We start from the raw sequence: 25,330 nt of genomic DNA, 5'->3' as shown, positions 1-25,330 counted from the left end.
GAGTCCCTTGCCCACAGTCCATGTGGGCCAAGGGGATCACCTCGGGAAGACTTTCATCACCCTCCACTTCCTTTCCCCATTTCCCATCCAGTCTTTGGAAACTATTGCCTCTGGACAGATGCAGTTTCTGTTGCCTTCAGCGGAAAATAAACCACTGAGGATGGCTTGGGGGGGTTGGTCTGAGGGCTAAACTGGGGTTGGCCCGGGGGCTGAGGAGGGAGGAGGAGACACCAAGCAGCCCCGGGTAAGAGGCGAGTAGGGACTGGCAAAGGCGGGGGCCGGAGGTGGGCAGGGCTTGGCTGTGGGAGGAGGAAATTGCGGGCTCGGGCCAGCGGGCCAAGCAAATGACTGTGCTGTTGGGGGCAGGACTGACACTTGCGTGGCTGCGGCTTGCTTCAGCAGAAGTCGGGGCGGAAGATCTCAGGGCTCGGGCTGCGCTGCTCTCCTGGCGGGGTCCCCGTAACTCTCTCCTGCGTTCCTGCCATGCCGCTGAAACTTTGGTGAGCGAGGGGAAGGGGAGAGGGAGGAGGGAGTGGGACCAGGGCCGGCGGCCGGAGGGAAGAGACCCGGGTCCCCTGGCTAAATGAGGACCCTGCAGGCCGGCCCCCCTCTGGAACCATCCCCCTCTGCCACCTACACAGCCCGGCGCGGTTGCTCCGGGGGATTCTGAAGCCTCCTGGCTGCTTTGGGACAGAGAGAATGAAAACAGCCGGGGCACCGGCGGCTGTGGATGCCCAGTCCCCTGCCCCCTTGGCCCCCGGGGGCCCCCAAGGGGGAGTGGCTGAACGGGAATGGATCTTTAACCTTATAAAACTGGATCCAAACTTATCGGGCCGGGCAGACGGCCCAGCTTGGGCCATCGCCAGCTTCTGTGAGCTACTGAGTAAGGGGCAGCTGTAGCCCGAGAATGGCAGCAGCTGGATGCAGCTGCCAGGGTGTGAGATGACAAGGGGAAAAAGTCATCTCTTAAAGGCGCTTAGAAACGGGCCACCCCCTAAGCTTAAAACCATCTAATAATTGTAACAAGGTGTCACAAGAGAAAGGAGTTTGGCAATAAGAAGAGGTTCTGTAGGAAGGCTACCTCGAAGAAACGTTAACACCCGAGGCTCAATACATAGAAAACTAAAGGAGGTAAAAAGGGGATGGGAGAAAAGAAGCATAGGTACACTCCAGTCACAAACGGCTATTTTACTGGAACTCCATAAATGGAGGAAATCAGACTTTTTCTAATATGTGTGAGGCATAATGAGGCAGGAATTAAATGTAGTGTACAAAATCACAATCACAAAGAATTCAGGTCAATAAACTTATATTGGTTGTCCACACTTGTGTGCACAGAGATGGTGGGTTCCCAGAAAAGTGAGCTATGAGAGTACAGGGAAGAGATCCGGAAAGGCTTCATGCAGCAGAACAGGACCTGAAATAGTGGAAATAGGTTAAAAAAAAATGGATGGAGCTTGGGGCGGGGGGGGGGGGGGGGGGGGGGGGAAGCATCATGGCATAGCTTGATCAGAGAACCATAAACAAACTCACCAAAGCAGAAAAGCTAGGGACAGGTTCCAGACCACTAGAGGAGAGAGTAATGATGATTTGAAAGCGAAGTAAGATCATATGTGGAAAGTGTTGAATACTGTGTTAAGCAGAAGTGGAGAACCAAGGAAGATTTTTGAGCAGGGGAGTGATTTAGTCACAGGCCATGCGTAGGGAAGACTAATAAGGCAGCCCTACGTGGGAAGAATTGAAGAGAAAAGAAGTCAGAGACTGGATTTTTATTTGGGGAATATCAACTCAATTTGAAAAAATAATGTTAAAAATTATTTTTACATGTAATTGGGGGAAATATATGTTTAAAGAGACTACTGAAGTAGATCAAGAAGCAAAATAAGAGCCTGAATTAGGTTAAATAGTAAAGGAGTCATACAGGAAGAGAAGGAAAAGAGAAACTTTACTAAGGAATAGACTACAAGGTTTTAGATGAATTGTAGAAAGGGATGGGAAGAAAAAAGGGACAAGAATTAAAGTTAGAAAAAAATTTTTTACAAAATCATCATAAAAGTTTTGATGGGTGGGAAGATGATGATACCCTTAACAAAAACAAAGATGCCAAAAGGAAGAATAGGTTGAAGGAAGAAAAGGAGTTCAGTTTGGTATATTGAAGTTGAGGAGTAGGCAAAAATCCACATGAGATTGGAGAATGGCCTATAACTTTAAATATTTTGACATCTGGCATATCTCTATAAAATATGTGATCACATACATATTGTCATGAATAGGGCTAGCCTTATATATAAAAGGTCCACTGTGAATGTTATGTTATAAATTTTGTAAATCTCACAAAATCCCCAATTACCACTCCTATGCAACATTTTTTACTTTCCATTGTCCGAAATTCTACAGACTTTCAATTCTAGATTAAAACTGGAAGGAACCTTTGAGATCATTTGGTCCATCCCCTACTTTAATGAAGGACAACTTGCCTAAACATCTTTTACCTTTGGAGCCTACAAAAACTATTCCTTTTTCTCTCTGGACCATGTGACTACCTCATATACCTGTTTGTTTTTCATATTTAAATACTATAGGATTATAACCAAAATCTTCTGACTCCAAATCTAGAACTCTTTCCACTGTTCCTCCTTTTAATTTTCACTGCTTCTTTTTCATGTAAAGGAGACCTTATCTCACTCTTTAGTGTGAATTATAATCCAAATGTTTTTCTCTTAATATCATATGAAGGAGTGGGAGTTTTGATAGGGGAAGTGAAAAAGGTCATTTTGAATTCAAGTATGAGGAACTGGAGGTGGGGGGGGTAGAGGAAGAAGAAAGGGGGAGGGAAGTTTTAGAGATGCCAGAGGATGAGCAATAACTGGTGCTTGAGGGGCAAAGAAGGGGAGGAAAAGGGGATGTTTGAAAAGTGACACTAAGAAGTGGGAGAGCATAAAAGATAAAAATCATTTTTTTCAAAATATTTCTTAAGAATTGCCTAAGAAAATAATAGTATAATTCTGCATTCTATATATGTGATGCCCCTATTTGAGACTACTGATCAAGATAGTGTCTTAATTGTATTCTATATACAGATGATGGTTTGCCAGAATGACCACATTAAAATTGCACAAAAAGTGGTAGATTAGAGAAGGAAATGAGCCAGTAACATACTTGGAGCTGATGGATAGCTCATGGATGATACACATCTTTCACTGGTATCTACACAATATCAAGATTGCATATGAACCTGAAAACTTTGGATATATCCCCTGTGGAATAGAACATAGAAGGTTATAGCTAAAGGTTACTTACACAAGACTGGAGTAGGTTAAAATCTATAGATGATCTCAAATGGGTTAACAATGTATAGATTTGCTATGATTTTGCACCACCAAGGGGTAATCAAATACTAATTTGATTAAAAGTCCATTGAAGTACACATTTGGTGAATGTATTTTCTGAACAAAAACAAAAGGACAAAGAACCTGATTTTTACAAAATCTCTTGTAAAGGACACTCTCTTTTCTTGAATTCAGGAATGGCCTGGTAACCTTATATATGGAGCTATCATATCAACATTCCCCTGGCAAGGAATATGATTAATCTAAAGTCTTTCAAATAGTAGTAGGAAGCCAACCAAAATTTTTGAATCATAATCCTTTGACTCCAAGTCCAGGAGCCTTTATACTGCTAGATTAGTAATCCCTAACTTTTCTTTTTTTAAAAATGTCATTTAAAAATTCTGAAGTAGCAAGCTATGTGACTTACAGGCATAGTAGTTCAAAGCAGAGGAACTCACATAAGAGTTCTGACAATCTGACATTCTAGGTGGGTAAACCAGTCAGAAGGCAGCAACTGAGTTGGGCTCCAGGCTGCCAAGTCTTTTGCCAGTTTAGCAAATATAACACCAGATTCAGTAAGCCTTACCCACAGAACCTTTGGGTACTGATAGAGGGAAACAGAGAGGGAAAAGAATCTTGAGGAACTAAACAGCAAACTGTGATGGTAGGAGTAAAGCATTATGAGAAACCTAAATTTAAGCTGCCATTTCTCGGGGAAGAAAGACAATGTTAACTCTCACCTGTGAAGAGTCTAAGAGAGCTGAGAGTTTAGCTTTTATTCATCTAAAATAGATTGTATGGAGGGAATTAGCTATCATCAGTGAGAGAACTATGAAAGTTAGTTTTTTCATTGGGGAATCTTAAGATACATTATAAGTAAACTGTTCTTAACTCATTTTTTCAAGATTTTATGAAGAGAATTCCTGAATCATATAATAGAACTGTTGTATATAGAATTGAGGAGTAAGTAATAGTGCTGAATAGCAATGAGTTGAATATTCTATTTCATGTCTCTTTTCCCTCACTTTTTAAAGAATACAAAGGTGAATTCATGTACTTTATTCACAGCAATATACTGCAAATATTAATTTATGATTATATTTTTATTTGCTACTACAATAAATTATGTAAGTGTTACATTTATATTCTTTTAATTTTTAAGACCAGGAGTATAAACAGATGGGACTAGAGATTAGGGGAGATTGAGGGAGGGAATTAGGGAGGGAGGGAAACAAAGAGAGAGATGAAAGTGGAGTAAACAGTTTTCTCTGTTCTATTTAAATATTAGAGTATAACTCTGGAGCTGATAGATTAATTAAGGAGAATCTATGCTTCTCTATGAATTTATGAAGTAATATCAATTCAGGAACCCAGGGCTAATAAATCTATCCCTATCTGTCTCTCTGTCTCTGCCCCTCTCTTTCTCCGTCTCCATCCCTGTCTGTCTCTATCTCTCTACTTCTGTTTGTCTCTGCGTCTTTCCGTCCATCTATCTGTCTGTCTGTCTCTGTCTCTCTTACACACACACACACACACACACACACACAACACACCACACCACACACCCAATGCCATTTGATTAAAATTCCCTCTTCTCCCCTTCTCCTTTCTCCAGTTCCTCTGGCAATATTCTCCACTCTCTTCCTTCCCTCAGATGACCCTTCTACTTGCCAAGACCCTTTCATGTATCCTTGAACCATTCCCCTGCCATCTTCAACATCAGGGTCCCCATTGTCATACTCATATTGTCTCTAATCTTCAGTTTTTTCCTATACACTGTCTCTTTCCCTGGTACCTATAAGCATGCTCATATCTCACTTATCTTCAAAAGCCCCTCATTTGATTCTATTTTTCCCTTCTGGCTCTTATCCTTTATCTCTTTTTATCAGCTAAATTCCTTGGGAAAAAACCATCTACAAATTGGATGTAGATGGTTTTTACTCTTCTAAATTCTCTATAATCTGTCTTCTAAAATCATAATCTCTATAATGTCTTCTGAAATCATAATTCAACTCAACCATATTCCCCAAAAGATCTCTTAACCATCAAATTTCATGACTTATTCTCAGTTTTCATAATTTTTTATCTCTTGCAGTGTTTGATACTATTAAGCACTATCTCTTCTTCCTAGGTTTTCTTGACATGACTTTCTTTGGGGTCTCCTCCCACCTAACTGTTCCTTTTCAGTCTTCTTTGCAGGACCTTCATCCAAGACATATTCACCAACTATGTGATATAATTATGGATAATAACAATAGCTAGCATTTACATATGCTTTAGGTGCTATAAGATTTGCAAAGTGCTTTACAAATAATATCTCATTTGATTTTCATACCAACCCTGGGAGATAGTTTATTTTCCCCATTTAATAGATGAGAAAACTGAGGCAGACTGTTGAGATCACACAGTAAGGATCTAAGGCAGAGCTCTATCTACTGTACCACTAACATTTCTCTTATTTTTTTTCATTTTATTGTAGTACTGGATATTTTTTACTTCTTCTTGGTTATCTGAGAGCTGGTAAGTCAATACCATTTCCATTGCAATTTATAGATTGATAATTGTGAAAAGATCATTACCCAGATCATCCTACTCTTCAGAAGTAAAAGTTGCTTAATCTACAAACATTTCATGTAACTAAATTTCCTTTAGTTTACCTTTCTATCTTTCCATTTGAAAAAAGAAGTCAGAATTGCAGCCTAGGCTCAGCTGTTTCCTGAAGGCAAAAAGATTCATGCTTTTCTAGATTTTGTAATTCTATATAGGTAAAATCCATCTCTGTCTCATGGGAAAATGCAGCAAATACATCCCTTCCACTCCATTTATTCATTTGAAGCTTCATTCTGAAATTCTGAATCATTAACCTATAGTTTCAATTGCTGCTTTTGCCTTGGCTATATGTTCTATACATTCCAGGACTGGTTTGTTTCTAAGAACAAGTAGCTACCACAAGTGCTAGAAAATAGTTCCTTAATAGTCGAAGTTAGCTTCATATTATCTTCATCTTGTATAATAAGGGAGAATTATAAAAGTTGGATTTCTTGATGTCCAGTTCAGTTAATCTTCAATTATTATAGCTACTTCTTTTTAAATTACTGTGCCAAGAAAGAGGGAAAAACACCAAATAAAAGCCATAAGAATAATGCTAGATATTTCATGACTCATCATGGAATTATGTCCCTAGGAAGTACTGACTTCTTTGAAACTTTGAAGCTTTGCTGAAATCTTGTATGATTTTATTCTGTTTGGGGGACCAAAATGTTTTGTAATAATTCATGTAATTAATTTTGTAATTAATGATAAAGTAAGACTTATTATGGGAAAAAATTTAAGTTTCAGAGAAATTTTTCAGAATATGCCAATTCCAAAAATTGAATCACACCAATCTGTAGTTATAGGTCTCTGCTCAAGTAGTAATTAAATGAACAGTCCTGATAACAAAGTCTTGAGCTAAGAGAATGAAAAGACTTTGGAGAGCAGTTAAAAGAGAATGTGATGAATTAAGGTACCTTCTCAGGATCCCTGACATTATGTCACATGAACATATCCCCTCCTTAGCCTGGGAGTGGTCTAGCCTCAACAAAGATCAATGTAACATGTATCCACAAGTACAATTTTCCTGAAGAACTTCTTAACTTATTAGAAGTAAAACTTTATCAATTCAATAAAACATGTCTTGAATCCTCATAGTGTCACTGTGATCGGATTGAGCATTGGCTACAAAAAGGTACAATCAGTACATTCTTAAGAGCCACTTAAATGAAGCAAGTGGACGGAGGGGAGGGGGGGCAATGATTCCCATTTTATTCTTCCTCCATATTTAAAGGAGACCTATAAAATACAGAATCACTCTCAAAGTGATATAATGTGGAAAAAGTACAATTTTATATCTTCTTATACCTTTGCCTATATTTCCTCATTAGTCCCTCCCATGAATAACCAAGAAAACATATTATAGATTGCGTGATGAGCTTAGAAATGAAAAAAATTAACCCAAGAGACAGTGAAGGAAAAGAAAAATCTTGAAAGAAATGGACTCTTTCCTAAGTTATATTAATCTATTTTGATTTGAATATTATTATATTCTAATTCATCCATGTGTTGTTTCAAAAGTCAAAAAATTATTATTCCTTACAAAATGGACAATATTAGAAAGCTATTATATCAAATGATAATATCTATAAAACAATGAGCATGGTGCCTAACAGAGAATATGCATTTAAGAAATACTTATTTTCCCTTTCCTCTCTATTACAGTTTTAGATATTTTTTACATAGTCTTTTTAGTGCCATCAATTTTTTTCAAATTTTCAACATGAGAAGAAATACTTAATATAGTGATTTCTAACTCTGGCTCTGGTTATTAGTTTTTTTTTGCTTTCTCAAGACATATCACTCCTTTCAAGGGAAATTTTACAAGCAAAATTAAAGTTAAGGCACACATACACACACAGAGGAATAGAGATCATGCTTTTACAATAGTCATTCTACCCAGTAATTACTTATATTCTTCACTAAGAATAAGTTGAGAATCTTTCTAATTCTATAAGTTTTGTGTAACTATGTTTATCATATTTTGCCTCTAGGGAGACTTATCTCAGATTTATTTTTATGTATGCTGAGACAGTGAGTCAGCCCAGAGGGTTGGAAATCACTAGTGTGTTAATACATTTGGTTAAACACATGTCCAAATTTCCTTGCAATGAGGAACATAATAAGCACAAATCTGAGTTTAAGTGATCATTGGGTATACTATCATTTATATTTTACAAGTGAAATTTATGCCCTTTCCCCTTTGCAGTGACAAAAATTACAGATGGTTCTATATATTTCAACAATTCATTGTTATTTTTGTTGCTCAGCCATTTCTCAGTTTTATCTAAGTTTTTTTGACCCCATTTAGGGTTTTGTTGGCAATGATACTGCAGTGGTTTATCATTTCCTTCTCCAGCTTATTTTACAGATAAGGAAACTGAGGCAACATGTTTAAGTGACTTGCCCAGGGTCACACAGCTAGCAAGTATCTGAGGCTGGATTTGAACTCATAAAGAAGAGTCTTCCTGATTCCAAGCTCAGTATTCTTTCTACTATGCCACTTAGCTCTCCCAGAAATCCTTTACATATCTTCAAACTTATCAGTTCTTGACCTGTTTATTTCCCTTTCTTGAATAGTGGAAATAATGTTGAGCTAGAAGTCAGATCTCCCTTCTTCCACTAGTGATATATGACCTTGGGAAAAGGACTTCAACACCTTGGAGTTCTTCAAAATTGGGAGAGAGAAAAATATTAGACCAGATTGATCTCTAATGCCCCCTTCCTGATTCAGTTTTATGTTCTACTATTCTATTCCCTTTCTTATTCTCTCAACATTTTTCCTGGTGCTAATTAATGTTAACTTTATAAGTCTTTTTCTAAAAATTTTATATCATTTAGTGCTTCTGGGTAATAAATTGATAATCCCTATTTAACTATTGAAATGACTATTACTTGGGGAAGGGAGGATATGTTTCCAGTCTTCTGTTAAATATACATATACTGTAGTCATTATTCATAAAATCATATTTGTGAATATATTTACAAAGATAAACAACTTAAAGAAAAATATCACAAATTAATTTCATAATATGTTTGTCTTTTCAGCTAAATCAGAAGAAGTACATGGAATAGTAGGAGGCAATGTTGATCTAAGATGCATTAGACCTGGGAAAAAACATTTTGATTTAAATGAAATATGTGTTTATTGGCAAACAAGAAATGAACCAATAGTACCTCTAAATTCCTATATTCCTGGTGATGATACTTCCAATTATGTTGATTTTAAGTATAAGAACAGAACATCACTGACACTTGAAAAAATGGAACAAGGCGATTATTCTCTGCATTTGTCCAACATCACTATAGGAGATGAACTGGAGTATGAATGCATTGTCATAAACAAATCTAGTACTGATCGCCTTTTCACATCCATAATCAATCTCCATGTGGCAGGTAAGGACATTGGAAACAGAGAAATTTGATTGTTAACTATTGTAATGTCTTTGGAAACTATTTTAATTCTATAAGAATCTATGCTTTTATTGAAAGAATAGGGATGGCAATGGGCCCCAATGGATGTCATATTGACCTTGTAGTCAGAAAGATCTACATTCATATCCCACTTCTGCCTTTGAATAGTTGTGTAAATATATATAAGTCAAATAACTCAGACTTATAGTTAAGTCATGGTCTCTTTTGCTTAGAAGCAGTCCCTTTCCCATGAAACCAAAGATCCTTTGCTTTATGATATAATAGAGTATTAACATATTTAAACTCTTAGTAGCTAATAAATTTTTGTGAGTGATTATGGCCTCCCTAAAAGTCATCAACTGCTAGTCAGCCTTCTGACAAAGAACTATCACCATTACCTTGGCTATCTTTAGAGGGTTTTATCATGATCATACTTAAAGAATTGAATAAGGCCAACTCTATTCCATGATAAGACATCAGAATAAAATATCAGTGAATCTTGAGGAAGTATATGTCAAACAAAACCTGCTATCTGTTGGCTTACTGGTCTCCCATACAGAGGGAAAAAACTTAATTTCTACAGTCAAGATTATATGTAACTTGGCAGGAAAGAGATTGGTTGAAAAATACTAGAAATAGACTCAATTATAATGAAATTTTTTCTAAATTATGTTTTTCTTTTCTCTTGACTATCTCTAATAGATCTAGAGCTGTTGGAGAAACTATAACCTTGCTATACTTGTTTATTCAGTATTCATAGAATCATAGTTTTGGGGGGTAGAAATGACAACAGAAGTCATCCATCTAATCCTCTTATAAGTTTTATTTATTTATATTTATAACTTTTGCGTTATATATGTTTTATATATATATGCATATATAAAACTTTTATAAGTTATATTCTCCAAAAAGATTAAATAGCCTACCCATGATAAAGTCAAATCAGTCAGTCAATCAACAAACATTTATTAAGCACAAGAGGCAAAAGACATTCCCTATCCTTAGAAAATTCACAATTTAATGAGTCAATGAGCAAACACCTATGAAAAAATAAGGATAAATAGGAAATAATTAAGAATGGGAAAACACTATAATTAAGAGAAGTTGGGAACATATTCCTGTAGAAGAAGGGTTATGGCTGGGACTTAATGGAAGACATTTTGTGGTGATGAGAAAAGAAAGCATTTCAGACCATGGTACAATTAAAAAGCTACGATGATATCCAACAAACAATACTTAGCGCACACAAAAATCAACCTTCAGCATTTTCCCCCTTAGTATTTATTAGGACTGTTTTAGCAACAAAGATAATGTGCACCTCTTTTGTCTCTTGCTCTTTTTCTGCAGCTTTTAAAAAATCTCAATTGCTTTGCTGATTCTCTGGAATTTTCTAAATAGACTGTTATATCATTTGCAGATGAGGATGACTTTGTCTCCCCCTTACCATTTTCCTTCATATTTAGATATGTGGTCAGCTTTCAATATTAGAGGTGAAAGTCAGTAAACACCAAGGAGATCACTGAAAAAATACCCTCATTAAAGAAACACTTCTGTGATATTTATTGCCTGGGGAAGCACAAGGTCCTGGGGGGAGGAGTCTCCTGTTGCCAGATACTTTAAGATTTTCTTTCAGACTTACCAGTACCCAAAATGAAGTTTACTTTCTCTCCTCTTTGTTCAAGTCATTTCAGTCAGATATCACTATCCATGACCACATTTGGGATTTTCTTGGCAAAAAATACTGAAGTAGTTTGCCATTTCCTTCTCCAGTTCATTTTATAGATAAGGTTAGGGTTAAGTAAGGTTCCACTTGCCCAGAGTCACAAAGATAGCAAGTGTCTGAGCCCGAATTTTAATTTAGGAAGATGAGTCTTCCTGACTCTAGGCCAGGACTCTATCCACTACCACCTTTCTAACCTTTCATGCTCATATCTCATCCCCCAGTGTACCCATAATCCAACATCCTGGGAATCTTCCCCTTCTTGTAATATCTCCCTAGTAATTTTCAGAAATTTGATTGTATCCCTAATATGATCATTTTTTCCCCTTCTCTAGCGAACTATAGTGTTCCAATAGTATCTGATGAGACCAACAATAATAAGGAAGCTACATTTTCCTGCACCTCCCACAATGGTTTTCCAAAGCCCAAGGTTTACTGGGTAAACAAAACAGACAATAGTTTGCTCAATCAAAGCCTACAAAATGATACCTTCACCATCAATGAGAAAGGCTTATTCAGCGTCTCCAGTGTGCTAAAGATTGCATGGACTCCTAATATCAGTATTGAATGCTGTATAGAAAATGTGAACCTACAACAAAACCTAACAGTTCAGTCAAGTAAGTTATTCATTGATCAAATGGGAAAGATGTGCAATTATTTTTCACTAATCAAACTACACCATGAAAATGATAAAGGAAGCGTATTAGAGCATAAGCAGAATGACCTCTTAGAACAAAGGAAAAGTGATTTTGGAGCAAAGAAGAATTTGGTATCTGTAAGTAATGTCTTTCCCTCACTTATGGTATCCATAGAAAGCAAGTGTGTCCAACCTGAAAATTGCAGGCTGCAAGCATCCCTCAAAGCCCATTCATGCAACCTGAAAATGAAGGATCAAGTGAGTGCATGCACCAACATTGCCACATTTCAGATCAGCTTAACCCTTAATTAACATAGCCTTTGACAAGTTTTTGTTGGGAGATACAGTCTAGAAAAGCTAAAAAAGGTTGGACATTCATGATACAAGGGATGAGAAGTGAGTGGGGAATAAGTATCTATTAAGCATCAACTTGTACCAGACACTGTACTAATCACTTTAAAAATATTATCTTATTTGAGTCTCACAACTCTGAGAGGCAGGCACTATCATGATCTTCACTTATATTTGAGTTCACTGAGGCACACAGTGGTTATGAGACAGTATTTACCACAAATTTGTTATCTAATCTCAATAGTACCCTCACTGGAGCAAAGCAATCCTTTTACTTCTCCTCAATTGGGGAGTCACACTCTTCCCTCCCCCAATCCCAGTTACCAAAACTTTTCTTATCTCTTTAAAATTTCCCATATCACCTTCCACTTAACAAAGAGCCCTGCCTTTTATTTGACTAAGAAGATAAAATTTTCTGTGAATCCGTTCTTCTCCCTATTTTATATCTCAAAACTTCTTGGTATTACCCCCCCCCCCCACCATCCTCCTTTGTTCCACCTCTGCTGAAATAATGGCTCTTCTTCTCACCTACAGTAACTCCTTTACTTTAAGTCAACCCCGTTAACAGAATTAAACTGCCTTTGCAATCATCCCCCCAGAATTTCCTAATTTTCAATCCCTTTCTATCATCTATCCCTTCCCTGCTATTTAGAAACATCCCCAAGTCTTCTCATTCTTAAAAGCAAAACAAAACAAGAAAGCTTCATTGGACCTTATCATTTCATCATTTTATCATCCTTAATCTCTTTTTTCCTTTCATAAAAAAACTTCCTCTAATCATTGCTGCTATTACATCTCTCACTCCTCAACCCTCTACAGTCTTGCTTTGGATTTCATCACACAATTAAAACAGCTCTTCTTAAGGTCATCAATTAGCTAACTGCCAAATCCAATAGTCCTTTCTCAGCTTTTATCCTTCTTGATCTTTCTGCATCATTTGATGATGTAGACTAACCTCTACTGAATACTCCACTCTTCTAGTTCTCCCATTTGTCAGATTTCTCCTCACCCATGTCCTGCCTCCTGAGTGTACCTCAAGGCTCCACTTAGACCCTCTTCTCCTTCTCTCTTTATAATATCTTTCAATGAACTTATCACCTCACACAAGTTAAACATTATCTTAAACTACTTCAGGAACCTACAAATTGGTATCCTAGCCTCCATTGTCATATGTAGTTTTTAATTTACTTCGCTGTATTCGTTTTTTTGCAATAGAATGTAAGTTCTATGAGGTTAGGGAGATTTTGAGCTTTAAAGTTATGACTTTCCATAAATATCTTCCATTGTAACTTTGTTGCTATGAAATTAAACTGTGCCATACAACATTGTGTCACCTAAATTTGTATTTTAAGGGAATTAGCTAATGTATTAAGTGAATATAAAATATATACACATATGTATATATATATATATATATATATATATATATATATATGTATTTCTAGGAGAGAGATACACACACAAATATTATATATGGATTTCAACCTTGTTTTCAGTGTTCTTCTTTTCCTATGGTATATACCTTTTTCTTTTTTAAGGGAATGTAAATCTTAAATCTTAATGTTTTGTGTCTTTTAGACTAAAATACCCCTCAAAGCCCATTCATGCAACCTGAAAATGTTAATAGGAAAATTTTGGAATAGTGAAAAGAACTAAATGAGGAAAACATTAATATGCAGAAAATTAGTTTTCTTAGAAGAAATCAAGCTTTCAGTTGTTTATAATTTTCCAAAGTAAATATTAATGATATTAGTAAAAGATTTTTATATAACTATCTTATATGTCCATCTTAAAGATGACTAATAAACATTTCCTTCTTTGCTTTTAATTCTCAGGCTTTCTCCTTTCTGGAGGAGGAAACATAAATCGCCATCAATTTACCACACCCCCAAATGAGTCTCTACCAACAGGGAACATACCCATTATGGCCATCGTTATAGTCTTTGCAATTTTGGTTGGAATTCCTCTGCTGGTTGTGATTTGGACTAAAAAGCTGTGTAAAAAGAAACATCGCTATGAAGATTACACAGGTGATTTTTTTTAAAAAAACTTCTTTTTAACACTATTTTCTTCAAAAGGAGCAAAGAGGTTATAAAATGTTCATCCACTTTTTATTTCTTTTAAAAATAAAACTGAAATTTATAAAACATGAAATTCATTCACGAAAAGCAACCTTTGCCAATAGTTAATGTCCATTTTGTTTTGTAGGAATGCTGAAGTGTTGTTTGCAATCTAAACATCTCTTAGCTCAGTTCTTTTATACGAAAAAATATTTGGATCAAAATAAGGTACCAAAGCTTGGTACTATTAGTGATGGACATGCAGAACTGTAATTTCTAAATGGAGTTGAGAAGTAATATTGTTGCCTCTAGGATCTGGGGTCACCATATAAGCACAGGAATTTGGGAGCCACTGAAAAGCATAGGAATTTGCATGCTTTCTCTGGGATGTTAAAACTGCTCAGGATTTTATTATAAAATATAACAAAGTAAACAGGTTAAAAAAATTTTCCTCCCAAAGGGTCAGAAGCTCTTAAGACAGAATGAATAAGAAAGGTCTAGGAGGTAGAGACAGAGAGAGGGAGATAGGTAAAAAGAGATAGGGTTAAGGAGCAGTCAAGCAGAGTTGACTGGACCAGAGAGAGTGGGGTGGCTTCCAGTGGAGGTCCAACTCAGTTTTTATAGCCTTGCCCTTTATCTGGACACTGAGGGCAAAAGTGAATTCCCCCTTAGAAGGTTGAATACTGAGGAGATCAAGATACAAATTTTACCCTAAACAGTGAAACAATGGGAGTCAATTTACAGGCTACCTCCACCCATTTAATAAGATTTAATAGCATTTAAGATTATAGAATTTTGTTTCTGCTACATTCATAATTCTTTGCATCATTTTCCTGTATCAATATGAATTTAGAAAATAGATCAGAATGGAATCTTTTTCAGAATAACTGAATACATCCTTCTCTAATGGAATACATCCCCCATTCTAAAAACTAACATTCCCCCATCAAAAAAGCAGGTTATTAATAATAAGAGTATATACAAAAGAAACTTGGGAATCTATATTTGTAATAACAAAGAATTGAGATTTCTATGCAATTTTATCTTAATTAAGCAAGGTCAGCTGGGAGAAGTTGGTTATAAAATTTAAGTTACAATGATCAATTCACTACCAACATTAAAAAAAAAAACCAAGAAACAGAGTTCTAAGAGAATGGAAGCTCAATTTGACTTCTGAGGAAAAAAGTCTGAATTCTGCCCTGCATAATTACAAGGAAAGGGATTATCTAGTGTGAACTTTGGGAGTGACTAGGACTAATTATTCTGATTTTTGAAATAATACTAAGACTCATACTACTTTTTGCATTTCATTATTTGTCCTTTGGAGAAGGGAAGAAGTTATTAAAAACTAAGTGATTACATATTAAGAACATCCAAAAGTCTTCTCAATTGTGAATGTGAACCTAGATTTGGGGAATACCCCAAATAAGGAAGTTTCAAATGGCATGAGGAATATTCTAGAGCAATCAGTCAACTTTCATTTATTAAGCACCCACAACATGCCGATTAACCTAAATACTGGGGATTAAAAAAAGGAAAAGAAAATGACTGCTCTCAAGGAGCTCACAGTCTATTGGAGGAAAGGAACAGAAGATACCATTCTCATCTGAGGAGAAACAGAAGCTGCCTAGGGAGAATCAGGATTAGGTCTTTGTGGAATCTTAGCTAAAGTTTAGGTTGAAAAACAATTGCCATTCAGTCTAGAACTAGGAAAAAAATATATTGCTTTTATATGAACTTCCAAATACTCTACCCTCTTATTTTTTAAATTGATATGTTTTATTTATGGTCAGCTAGATGGTGCTCTGGATAGAGGACTAGCCTTCGAGTCAGGAGGATGGGAGTTTGAATTCCAGCCTCAGACACTTGACTGTTACTAGCTGTGTGACCTTCACTTAATCCACATTGGCCTTGGAGTCAGGAGGATGAGAATTCAAATACAGTCTCAGAGACTTAGTACTTACTAGCTATGTGACCTTGGGCAAGTCACATAACCCTGTTTGCCTTAAATCCAAGACCATCTCCAGTCATCCTGATTTATATCTGGGCCACTGGATCCAGATGACTCTGGAGGAGAAAGTGAGGCTGGTAACTTAGCACAGCACCCCTTCATTCAGATCCAATTCATGGGCTTGTCATGGTATCACTTTTCTGATGTCCTGGTCTCCTTCAAGAATAAAGGACAAACATTATTATTATTATTATTATTATTATTATTATTATTATTTTATTTTATTTTATTTTATTTGTCCTTACAATAGCTTTGATTCCTTGTAATTAATCCCTAGAAAAACAATTTTTTCCTATGACCTACTTTGTGTGGAGATAATGGCAGAAAGAAAAGAAGAAAAGAGATTGGACCAACCACCAAGTTTGGTGGTAACACTTGTACAAAGGCGCAGGTAATAAGGAATTTAGGATGGCAGCTCTTTGAACCCAAGAAGGAAGAAAGCAGCTGAGGGCAAAGAAGGTCCAGGAAGCATTTGCACTGAATTTCAATGATCAAAAATGTCTAGAAAGATGTTAAACCTAAAAGCCAAGATAAAGTCCCTAGAATTGATGGAAGACAGTTAGCACTGCCAATTCATTTAAATCTAAAGCCCAGGGCTGGCTCTTTTTAAAGGTTGCAGAGATTCTACAGAGAATGAAGGACAGACTTAAATGTATCCTTGTGATTTTGGAATAAAAGACAATATTGCTTTCCCAAAGACTACTTTCTACTTTCAATTTATATTTACCACCCAGGAGCTATCTTCTTCTGTTATGAATTCTAAATATTCCAACAATTTTTTTTCAAATACGCAGTCTCTGACATAATAATGGTTAATAATAGCTATATACATTTCAATTATATATTAATATTTTAACTTTAAACATCCATTTCTCTTAAATTAGTGTTTTATTATTTATGCTAAGACTGAAATAGCAAATCTACCTCCAGAGAAAAAAATTGATGGATTCTGAATGCAGATTGAAGCTTACTTAAAAGGAAAAAAAAACTTTACATGGTTGTATTTTTGTCTATTTTCTTTTTCAATGTAGCTAATATGGAAATATGTTTTGTATGACTGCACATGAATATAATCCATATCAAACTGCTTGCCTTTTCAAGGGGGAGGGTAGAAGGAAGGGAGAGAATTTGGAGCTCAAAATTTTTTTTAATGAATGTCAAAAATTGTTTTTACATATAATTGGAAAAAACATATTAAAAATTTTAAAGAATGAAATGGCAATCATTATTGTCAAAAGAACTTATTTTTAAACTTTAAACTCCTTTATCCAATTGCCCTCCCATTCTTGGAAATGATTAGAGAGAAATGACAAATGAGGGGAGAGTTATCCCAAATATTCAACATAACACAGATGTATAAAAAAGAGTGTTAGCTTTAAAGGAAGAAGAGGGTTTTCTATACATCTTTAACCTATTTCTATTCTTGTGATATTTCAAAATATTATTTCTGTTTTTACAGGTCCCCAGGGAAATAGACAGATGACAGAAACTACCGGTAAGGAAAAAAAGGAAATTAAATAGAAACTAATGTCACTTGGAAAACTTATTTTTATATTAATTTTAAACCTTCACAACAGGCATTTTTTCAACATGGAAAATGACTACAGTCATTTACTTATCTAGAATCTAAGGTTAGCAATTTAAAAGAATATTTACATCTTTAAGCTTTGAGTTTTAATTCAAAGAAATAAATAGTTATTCAATCAATAGTATACTCTAGGCCAGGGATGTGGACTGTGTGAGACCCAAGAAATCATTTGGACTGGCATTGTCAAGGCAACCACATAATTCAATAAGTCTAGGAGCTTTTTAGGGATAAATCAATTAAATGTTTGACCAAATATAGTAGGCCAATTTTTAATTTGATAATTTTGTAATGGCCTTCAAATGATGTTATAAATCTCCAAATGACCTTTGGCAGGAAAAAGGTTCCCCAACCCTACCCTAGGCAATCATTATGGGTAGATGACTGCTATAGAGATACCCCTTTTGAAACCTATATTCCTTTTCAGAAATTATTTCTAAAAATTTAATGTACAATTAAATGATGTTTAATTATCAATAAAGACACAAAGAAAAATTATTTTAAATACTATGAACTTGATTCAAAATTCTTTTTTCCCTAAAGAAATCCTGCTTTTGTCCTACCTTTGTTCATATCACAAGAAATTAACAGGACTAATGTAATAACCAAGGAAAGTATCACTTTCTTTTGAATGTTTCCTCCAAATTCCTTCCTTCCTGAAAAGAAAGTAAAGTGATTCTGTAAAGTAGGAATGTTGAATTTAAAAAGAATTTAGAACAAAAAGATAGGCTTGGGGGAAGGAGAATGCTAAATCCAGAGCCCCACTCCAATGAAGGAGACAGTTGTCCTTTTATTCTTCTGAGAAATGGAGAAATGCTTGAAGTGAGGAATTATATACTTCAGAGCATAATTATAAGGAATGTGCTTTGTAAATTTTTAAAGCTCCATGTAAATATGGATTACCCCAAATTCCTCTCTTATGTAGTTGTAGAAAAGTACAGAGGAAGAGAGGAAACAAGTTACTGATACAAAGGAATGGCCTGTCCTCACCTTATGCCATGCCCTCACTTTATGCCATGCCCTTCAGCCAGGTAACCCTGCTATCAATGCAGTTACCAGACCCTTGTATCCTCCCTTGCCTTGACAACTACAAGAGCCAGGGGAGTCAGTCTCAGAGAAGGATAGATGTTTCCTGCATTGTCACCCAGAATCCACTTTCTCATAAGTGCAATGTGATACATAGTTATTCAATGGAATGAAATAATACTGATTACAATACCTAAGATATCCTGTGGATTACATAGTCTTTTAAAGTAAACTAATTGTTTTTAATTTCAGTATTTTAATTAGAAAATTAAATTGTAATGAAAAACAACCAAAAAGTACTCTGTGCAAGTTGGAGAATATAGGTTGAATATATACAATCTCAAAGAGCAAGTAATCCCATATTGATCATTTTAAAGGATTAGAAGTTTAACTGACTTAAAATATGTCCTTTGTTTTCAAAATCTCTTCATTTGGGGTTTGCTTGTGATTGAAGAGAGGAGTTTCACATGTAATGGCATTGTTCATAATGGTTGATTACTTTTCCTTCTAAAGGCAGATAAAAAAGCTCTATAAGGTACAGTGTACAATGCTAGGTTTATTGAGAAAGATATGTGTGAATCCTGTGCCTCAGACCTTTAAGAACTACCTGTGTTACTCAAGGCAAGTTATTCATTTCCTCATATGTAAAATGGAGTTAATAGCCCCTATTTCTCATGATTGTTGTGAGGCTCCAATGGGATAGCAGGGGTAAAATGTTACTATTATATATAATTATTATTATATTATATATAAATATATTTTATACATGTATTTTTATTAAAGTGGGAGTCTATATTTCACCTTTCTCCCTTTCCTTCCTGATCAAGACTATGTTGAAAGAGAAGCAATCTCCATGAAAAACCAGACACCTGATTGAAAACTACCACATGACAAAGACAATTTCGATTAGACCCTGACTGATCAAATATTCTTCTGCTACAGGGTTGAAATGACCTACTCTCTTTCGACCAAGGAGAAGGGGAAATGATTGTCTTCTACCTTTCCAATCATCTTCCAAAGAAGAGTAAGAATAGCCATCTGGAACTCAAAACATTAGGATTGTACCTTTGAGGAATTGGAATATTATTTTACTAATGGAATGTTATGGTGGTCACTCTTGCAAACTGCAGTGATTCCAGCTAGCAGGGAGAATTCAGCTATTTCAAGAATATTTTTGGAGGGTCAACAAACTTTCTGTGGTAGAAGAACCCAAGAGAATCTTCCTCTTTCTATTTAACGATTGACCATAGTAGAAAAGGAAAGTAATACTGACTGAAGAACAAAAGCCAGTCATCATTTTTTTATTCTTTCCTTTCATCCCTCCAGTCTATAAATTTCTGTCTTCCCATCAGAAGTGCAGGCTGCATCCACTTCAGCTCCAAGAATAGCCAAAATATGCAAAACTTGGAATTAAGGCATTTTGGTATGGAGTTTCTGAAATGGAGAAAAGAGACATAAGGATGTGTAGTTTTTAAAGAATGTGATTGCACTGTACACTTTTGAGGACTGTATAAGAGATGAGTATATGTTGTGGCCTTGGGAGGCAGCTCTACCCTATTCTGGAAGTGATTCATATTTTCTACTCCCTTAGCAGTACCCATTCTTTATGCCACACTCTTTAAAAATGCAATAGTGTATAAAATATGATGAATGCCTCTAATCCTTCCTGCCAGAGTGGCTGAGGCTAGTGGGTCTATCTCTCAAACTGGGGAGTCCTGAGCTATAATACTCTAAGCCAATTAGGGTCTACACTGAGTCCACCAACAATATGGTGAACCCCCAAGAGCAAAGGAGCATCAGACTGCCTAGCAAGGGGTAAGATAGAGAAATCCAATCTTAAATATGTGTAGAGATATATCTATCTCTATATTTAGATATAGATAGATAGATTATTAAATAAGTATCTCACAGAGATTCCTGATGGGTATGATCAAGGTACAAGATAGCAATAAAAACCTTCAATGAAGAACTGAAGTCAATGATGTCTATAGGGAAATATACTTAAACAAAAAAGATGAGGATAACTGTGAGATGGACCAATTGCTCCACTGAATACCCTTGATATGTCAATGAAAGCAAACTTATTGTGTGTCAAACTTACTGAAGAATGTAAACAAGAGTTGTATAGATGGGCAAACATGAATCAAAACATCCAAATCAATGATATAAAAGATTTATTTCCATATTTGTGTGCAAACATGAGCTAGTATGGATATATGTGCATGTTATATGTATGGATGTATATACACATAAACACATAGGTTCTTTGGCACTTTGGAAAGAGTTTTCAGATCTTGAAAAATTAACAAGTGGTAGCTTACCACATACACACACACACACATATACACACACACCTATGTGTGTGTAAGATGTTTAGTAATGAAGCAGAACAATTTTCTTAAATTGGATTATATAGATAGAGGAAAAGTGGGTGAGACCCTTCATTAAGATGCCACTTCTCCTGACCAGAACTGAGAGAAAAAGTGGATTTCAAATTGTATTTGGGCAAAAGGAAAGTTTTCTTCCTATAAAGATCCTATGAAATCCCAATCTTTAAATCTCTTTTAAAAAATAGGAAGAAAAGGTAGTGCTTGGGTGTAGTGGTATTTTTTGTTTGTTTTCATGTCCCAACAGCCAAGTTAAATAATTTGGCACTGTTATCCTAAAAGACTCATATTCCTGAGAAAAAGAGCAAACATAAGACAGAAAAAAAGGATCATCCATGGGATGTTGATTTGTTATACATCTAAAAAGTAAATGGTCATTTTGTTCTTTCTTGTAAGAGAGATTGGAAAGCTTATATTTTACAGAACCTTATGTGAATATCTTTTAAAGAAGGAGTCTGAAATTTGTTAATAAAATATAAATTTCAATTTTGGCAACTGAGAAGTAGTTTCTCAGCCTTGGAAAAATTTCAAAGGGGACCAAGTTTCTTTCATAATTACCTATGTCCCTCAGTCTATCTCCCTCCTCCCATCTGCCCCATGTTCAATGTAACTTTAAGCAATATGAAATGTCCCAGTGGGCATTCCACCCTGGTCTACCTTTTACTATAGTGAGTAATATTTCAGATTTATCTATTCTCCAGTCTAAAAATCCCCTTTCTTCATTACCTCCTAATTCAATAGTGGAATATTATTTTATTAAATTCAGACTGACATATGAATGATTTCTAGGCTTAACTCTCCTAGGAGATAATTAACACTTTAAAATATGGTTTTGTTAATTTAAATGAATCCCTAATTGAGAATATATGTGCATATATGTATATACACACATATATATAATATTATATATATATGAAGAGAGAGAGAGAGAGAGAGAGAGAGAGAGTGAGAGAGAGAGAGAGAGAGAGAGGTTTTGTCCTCCTGTGGTCCCTTAGTTACTATAGGCCAATACAACACTAGGATGACATAGGTCAGTATCTTGGCACCTAATTATTAAAGATTACCAATCTTAAGGTAGTATGATAATACCATAATTCTTTGAAATTAGGATATTTTCTTTGAGGTTTTTTTTGTTGTATATATTATGTTATATTGTATGTTTGAGGATTATATAAGACTCTGGGGGTCTTAAGGGAAGTGTCAATAGTTTGAACCAAAATGTACAAATTATTCTTCCAGGATTTTTTCTATCTTTTAGTGGACATGGGATCCACAAAACTTTCAAGCAAATGGTGTTGGAGAAACACCAAGAATTTAAATGCTAGAGGTTTTGTTTATTTTCTTTTAAAGGATGAGGTAGGATTTAGCAAATTCAAAATTCTGATTTTGGTCTCACTGAAAAATCAGGCTTTAAACTTTAAATTTAGGTATCCTAGTAGAATAGAAAAAGTAAATACACAGACCTGATTTCAAAACCTTTCTCTGTCATATGATCTTATCTAAATCAATTCCCCTTTTTAAGCCTTAGTTTCTTATCTGTAAAGTAAGGAGATAGAACCCAATGACCCCTAAAGTTACTCCTAGTTCTAGATCTTAGAATCCTCTGAAATTCTGTGTTTTTTAGAAACAGGGCCTTAAGTTTGAGTTCAACAAAGAGATTGGGTAAGACACTACATCATTATAGAACGTTAGATGGATTTCACACTCTAGGGTAGGATAATCTTGGAAAAAAGAGGCTTCTTATTGCTTTAGCATACTGGTGCAATGTAACATGTGGGAGGAAATAGGTGGTTGGTGGTTGTCCCATGTAGACTGAATAAACCGGAGTTTAAAAAAACAAACAAACCTGTAGGCAAGACAAGAGCAATTAAAGTCCACAAGTGACTACATGAGTTGCTTTTCTTCTTTTAAATATCAAGGCTTTCCTTTGGAGAATGAACAGTGTTTAATAAGCAGTAATTTTCACTTTTACAGCTTTGACTCAATCACTAAGTATCTGAGTCAAAACTTTCCAAACATGCTGTCAGCAGATTTCACAAGTGTCTGTTTTATTACTTATAGAATGCCACATCCATTCTCAACCACCTTTTGTGACCATTCACTGGCATTGTGAAAAAGATGCATTTCAGAGGTCTTCATATTTGTCCATATAGAAATCCAAGTTCCAAGGACAGAGATTGAGTGTGTGGTCTTTATGTGTTGTAGAATGCCATTTCTTGTGTAATTGTCAACCCTTTTGAAAAGTAGAGATTCATCAACCAGCTATTTAATGTCTTCCCCAGGCTCATTAAAAGTTGTTGGAAAAGATGTCAATTGACACCTTGAGGTACTCTTGGTCTGTGTCAGACTTGCACTCTACCTTCTGTAGAAGGTTATTAGAGGTTTTTGAAATCTGTGAAACTTTTACATTTGGACCCTGCTCTTTTTTAACCTGAAAAAATGTTTAGATGTTTTAAGTGTTGTCTTTTTACTATTGCAGGGTTGGAGGAGGGAAGTTGGAAGGGAATCTTAATCCCATCTGTTTGTATTTATCCCTTTTGGGGAATGAATGTTTCAAAAATTCACAATGTAAATGGCTTCATCTTATCCTATCTATAATTATACAATTTTGAAATTTTATCTTCAAAATGTGTCTTATCTTGGGGGAGGGATATGGTTTATTGCCTATATTCACATTGACTGGAACAGGGCTTACATTATATATGGATAGACATTTCCATTTCACATAATAATTGGTCATTATACTAGCATGTTTTGTTTGAAGAGGAGGGCTAAATTCTGAAGATAAATAGCTACTGAACCATTTCCCAAACTGAGACTTCAAGAAAAATACAATTAGTGCTAAGGATCTCTCCTACTCTCAAAGAAATGGTGGTGGCAGACCATATACCAAGTTTCCTTGATTAGTGAACCTTGGAAAGAAAATACTGAAGGAAGACAAGAGCATTCCTCAAATACATGATAGCTTATAATATGGAATATGGTCACATCTTTTTTCCACATTGCCACCAGAGAAGGATCAGATGAATTGGACCTATTTTATTCAGGGTAATATTCAGGAAGCAGGAAGAATTATTTATTAGTAACAATACTTATTTATTAAGTACTTATCTTGAATCAAATGCTGTGCAAAAAGAGGAAAAAAGTCTCTTCCCTCAAATGAGAGATTATGGAGTCAGCCAAAGAAGAAAGGATGAAAAGACTTTGATGGAGTCATGTAATGTCTTTGAGTGTCTGTGTCCTCTACAAAATGAGGGCATTTTACTAAACAATTCCTCAGGTTCCTTATAAGTTTAACACTATGTCTCCATGGTCTCCATTATTGATTCTTCATTACCCTCACATTTTCCATTTGAAGCCTTCAGTACTATGTTGCCAGACACCATAAAATTCAGCCAAACTGACTAAACTGTCCCCCAGGTTTCATCTCCTGACTCTATGCCCTTTCCAGTCTGTCCCTCATGTCTGGAATTCTCTCCTTTCAAATCTTTCTTACTTGGAATAAATGGTTCCTTTGAAGACTAGGTTCAAAAATGTCCTTTCCCAATATCAATATCATACTCTCCAACTACTTCCTGGTTTATTTTTATTTATTTTGTATATAATTTGCATATACTTATCTATTTATACGGCGTTCTGGTTAAGTGTAAGCTCACTAAAATTGTTCAGGATTATCTTATTTTTTGTTCTTCAAACCTAGCGTAATGTCTGACACACTTGTTGAATTGAAATGAATTGACCCGTTTTTACAAGTAGCAAGCAAACTTCAAAGTCCATATGATAATTTTTCAAATTTTTTTTATAAAAGGGATTCTTCAGGAACAAGTTAAACTCATATCCTATAATGGTTCCTTAACTCACTATAAGGAGAAGGAGGATATGCCCTGGGTTTAACAGCAGCAACCAAAAGGGGGGAGGTAGTTAAGAAGGGAGACAAGGATTTCCTTCCTCCTAAAAAGGGATTTTAACAAATGTTAAGCAGAGGGATTTCAGTGTTCCTTAGGATCATACATCTAGAGCTACAAGGAACTGGTAAAACTCACCTAGTCCATTTCCTTTATTTTATGGAGATAATAAGGCTTATTTTCTCTCTGTAAAATAATCTCTTAGACCTTTCCTTGATCTAGATCAAACCAAGATCAGGGCAGCTAGGTGGTTCAGTGGATAAGAGTAGCAGACCTGAGGTCAGGAAGGCTTAGCTACCTGAGTTCAAATGTA

General features: G+C 35.6%; 1 protein-coding gene and 1 long non-coding RNA gene across 3 annotated transcripts in view; one reads left to right on the top strand and one right to left on the bottom strand.

Moving 5' to 3' along the window:
• Window positions 1–1,618, bottom strand: part of LOC141506921 (uncharacterized) — a 168,014-nt gene extending 166,396 nt beyond the window's left edge. The window contains exon 1 of the long non-coding RNA XR_012474014.1: window positions 1,534–1,618. This is a non-coding gene — a long non-coding RNA (uncharacterized LOC141506921). The remainder of the gene's footprint in view (window positions 1–1,533) is intronic.
• Window positions 335–23,731, top strand: LOC141506918 (ICOS ligand-like). 2 transcript variants are annotated; one of them, XM_074214127.1, is made up of 7 exons: window positions 335–500; window positions 5,809–5,849; window positions 8,970–9,317; window positions 11,391–11,672; window positions 13,879–14,073; window positions 17,574–17,609; window positions 19,668–23,731. In XM_074214127.1, the coding sequence occupies exons 1-7, from the start codon at window positions 484–486 to the stop codon at window positions 19,676–19,678; spliced, it is 930 nt and encodes a 309-aa protein (XP_074070228.1). In that variant the 5' UTR covers window positions 335–483; the 3' UTR covers window positions 19,679–23,731. The 2 variants fall into 2 exon arrangements, with proteins under 2 accessions (XP_074070228.1, XP_074070227.1); XM_074214126.1 differs by having other exon boundaries at window positions 336–500; window positions 19,553–23,731.
• The last annotated feature ends 1,599 nt before the right edge of the window (window positions 23,732–25,330 follow it).

Source organism: Macrotis lagotis, chromosome 1 (genome assembly GCF_037893015.1).
Source record: "Macrotis lagotis isolate mMagLag1 chromosome 1, bilby.v1.9.chrom.fasta, whole genome shotgun sequence".
Classification (NCBI taxonomy): Eukaryota; Metazoa; Chordata; class Mammalia; order Peramelemorphia; family Peramelidae; genus Macrotis; species Macrotis lagotis.
This window is presented reverse-complemented; position numbering and strand designations above follow the sequence as displayed.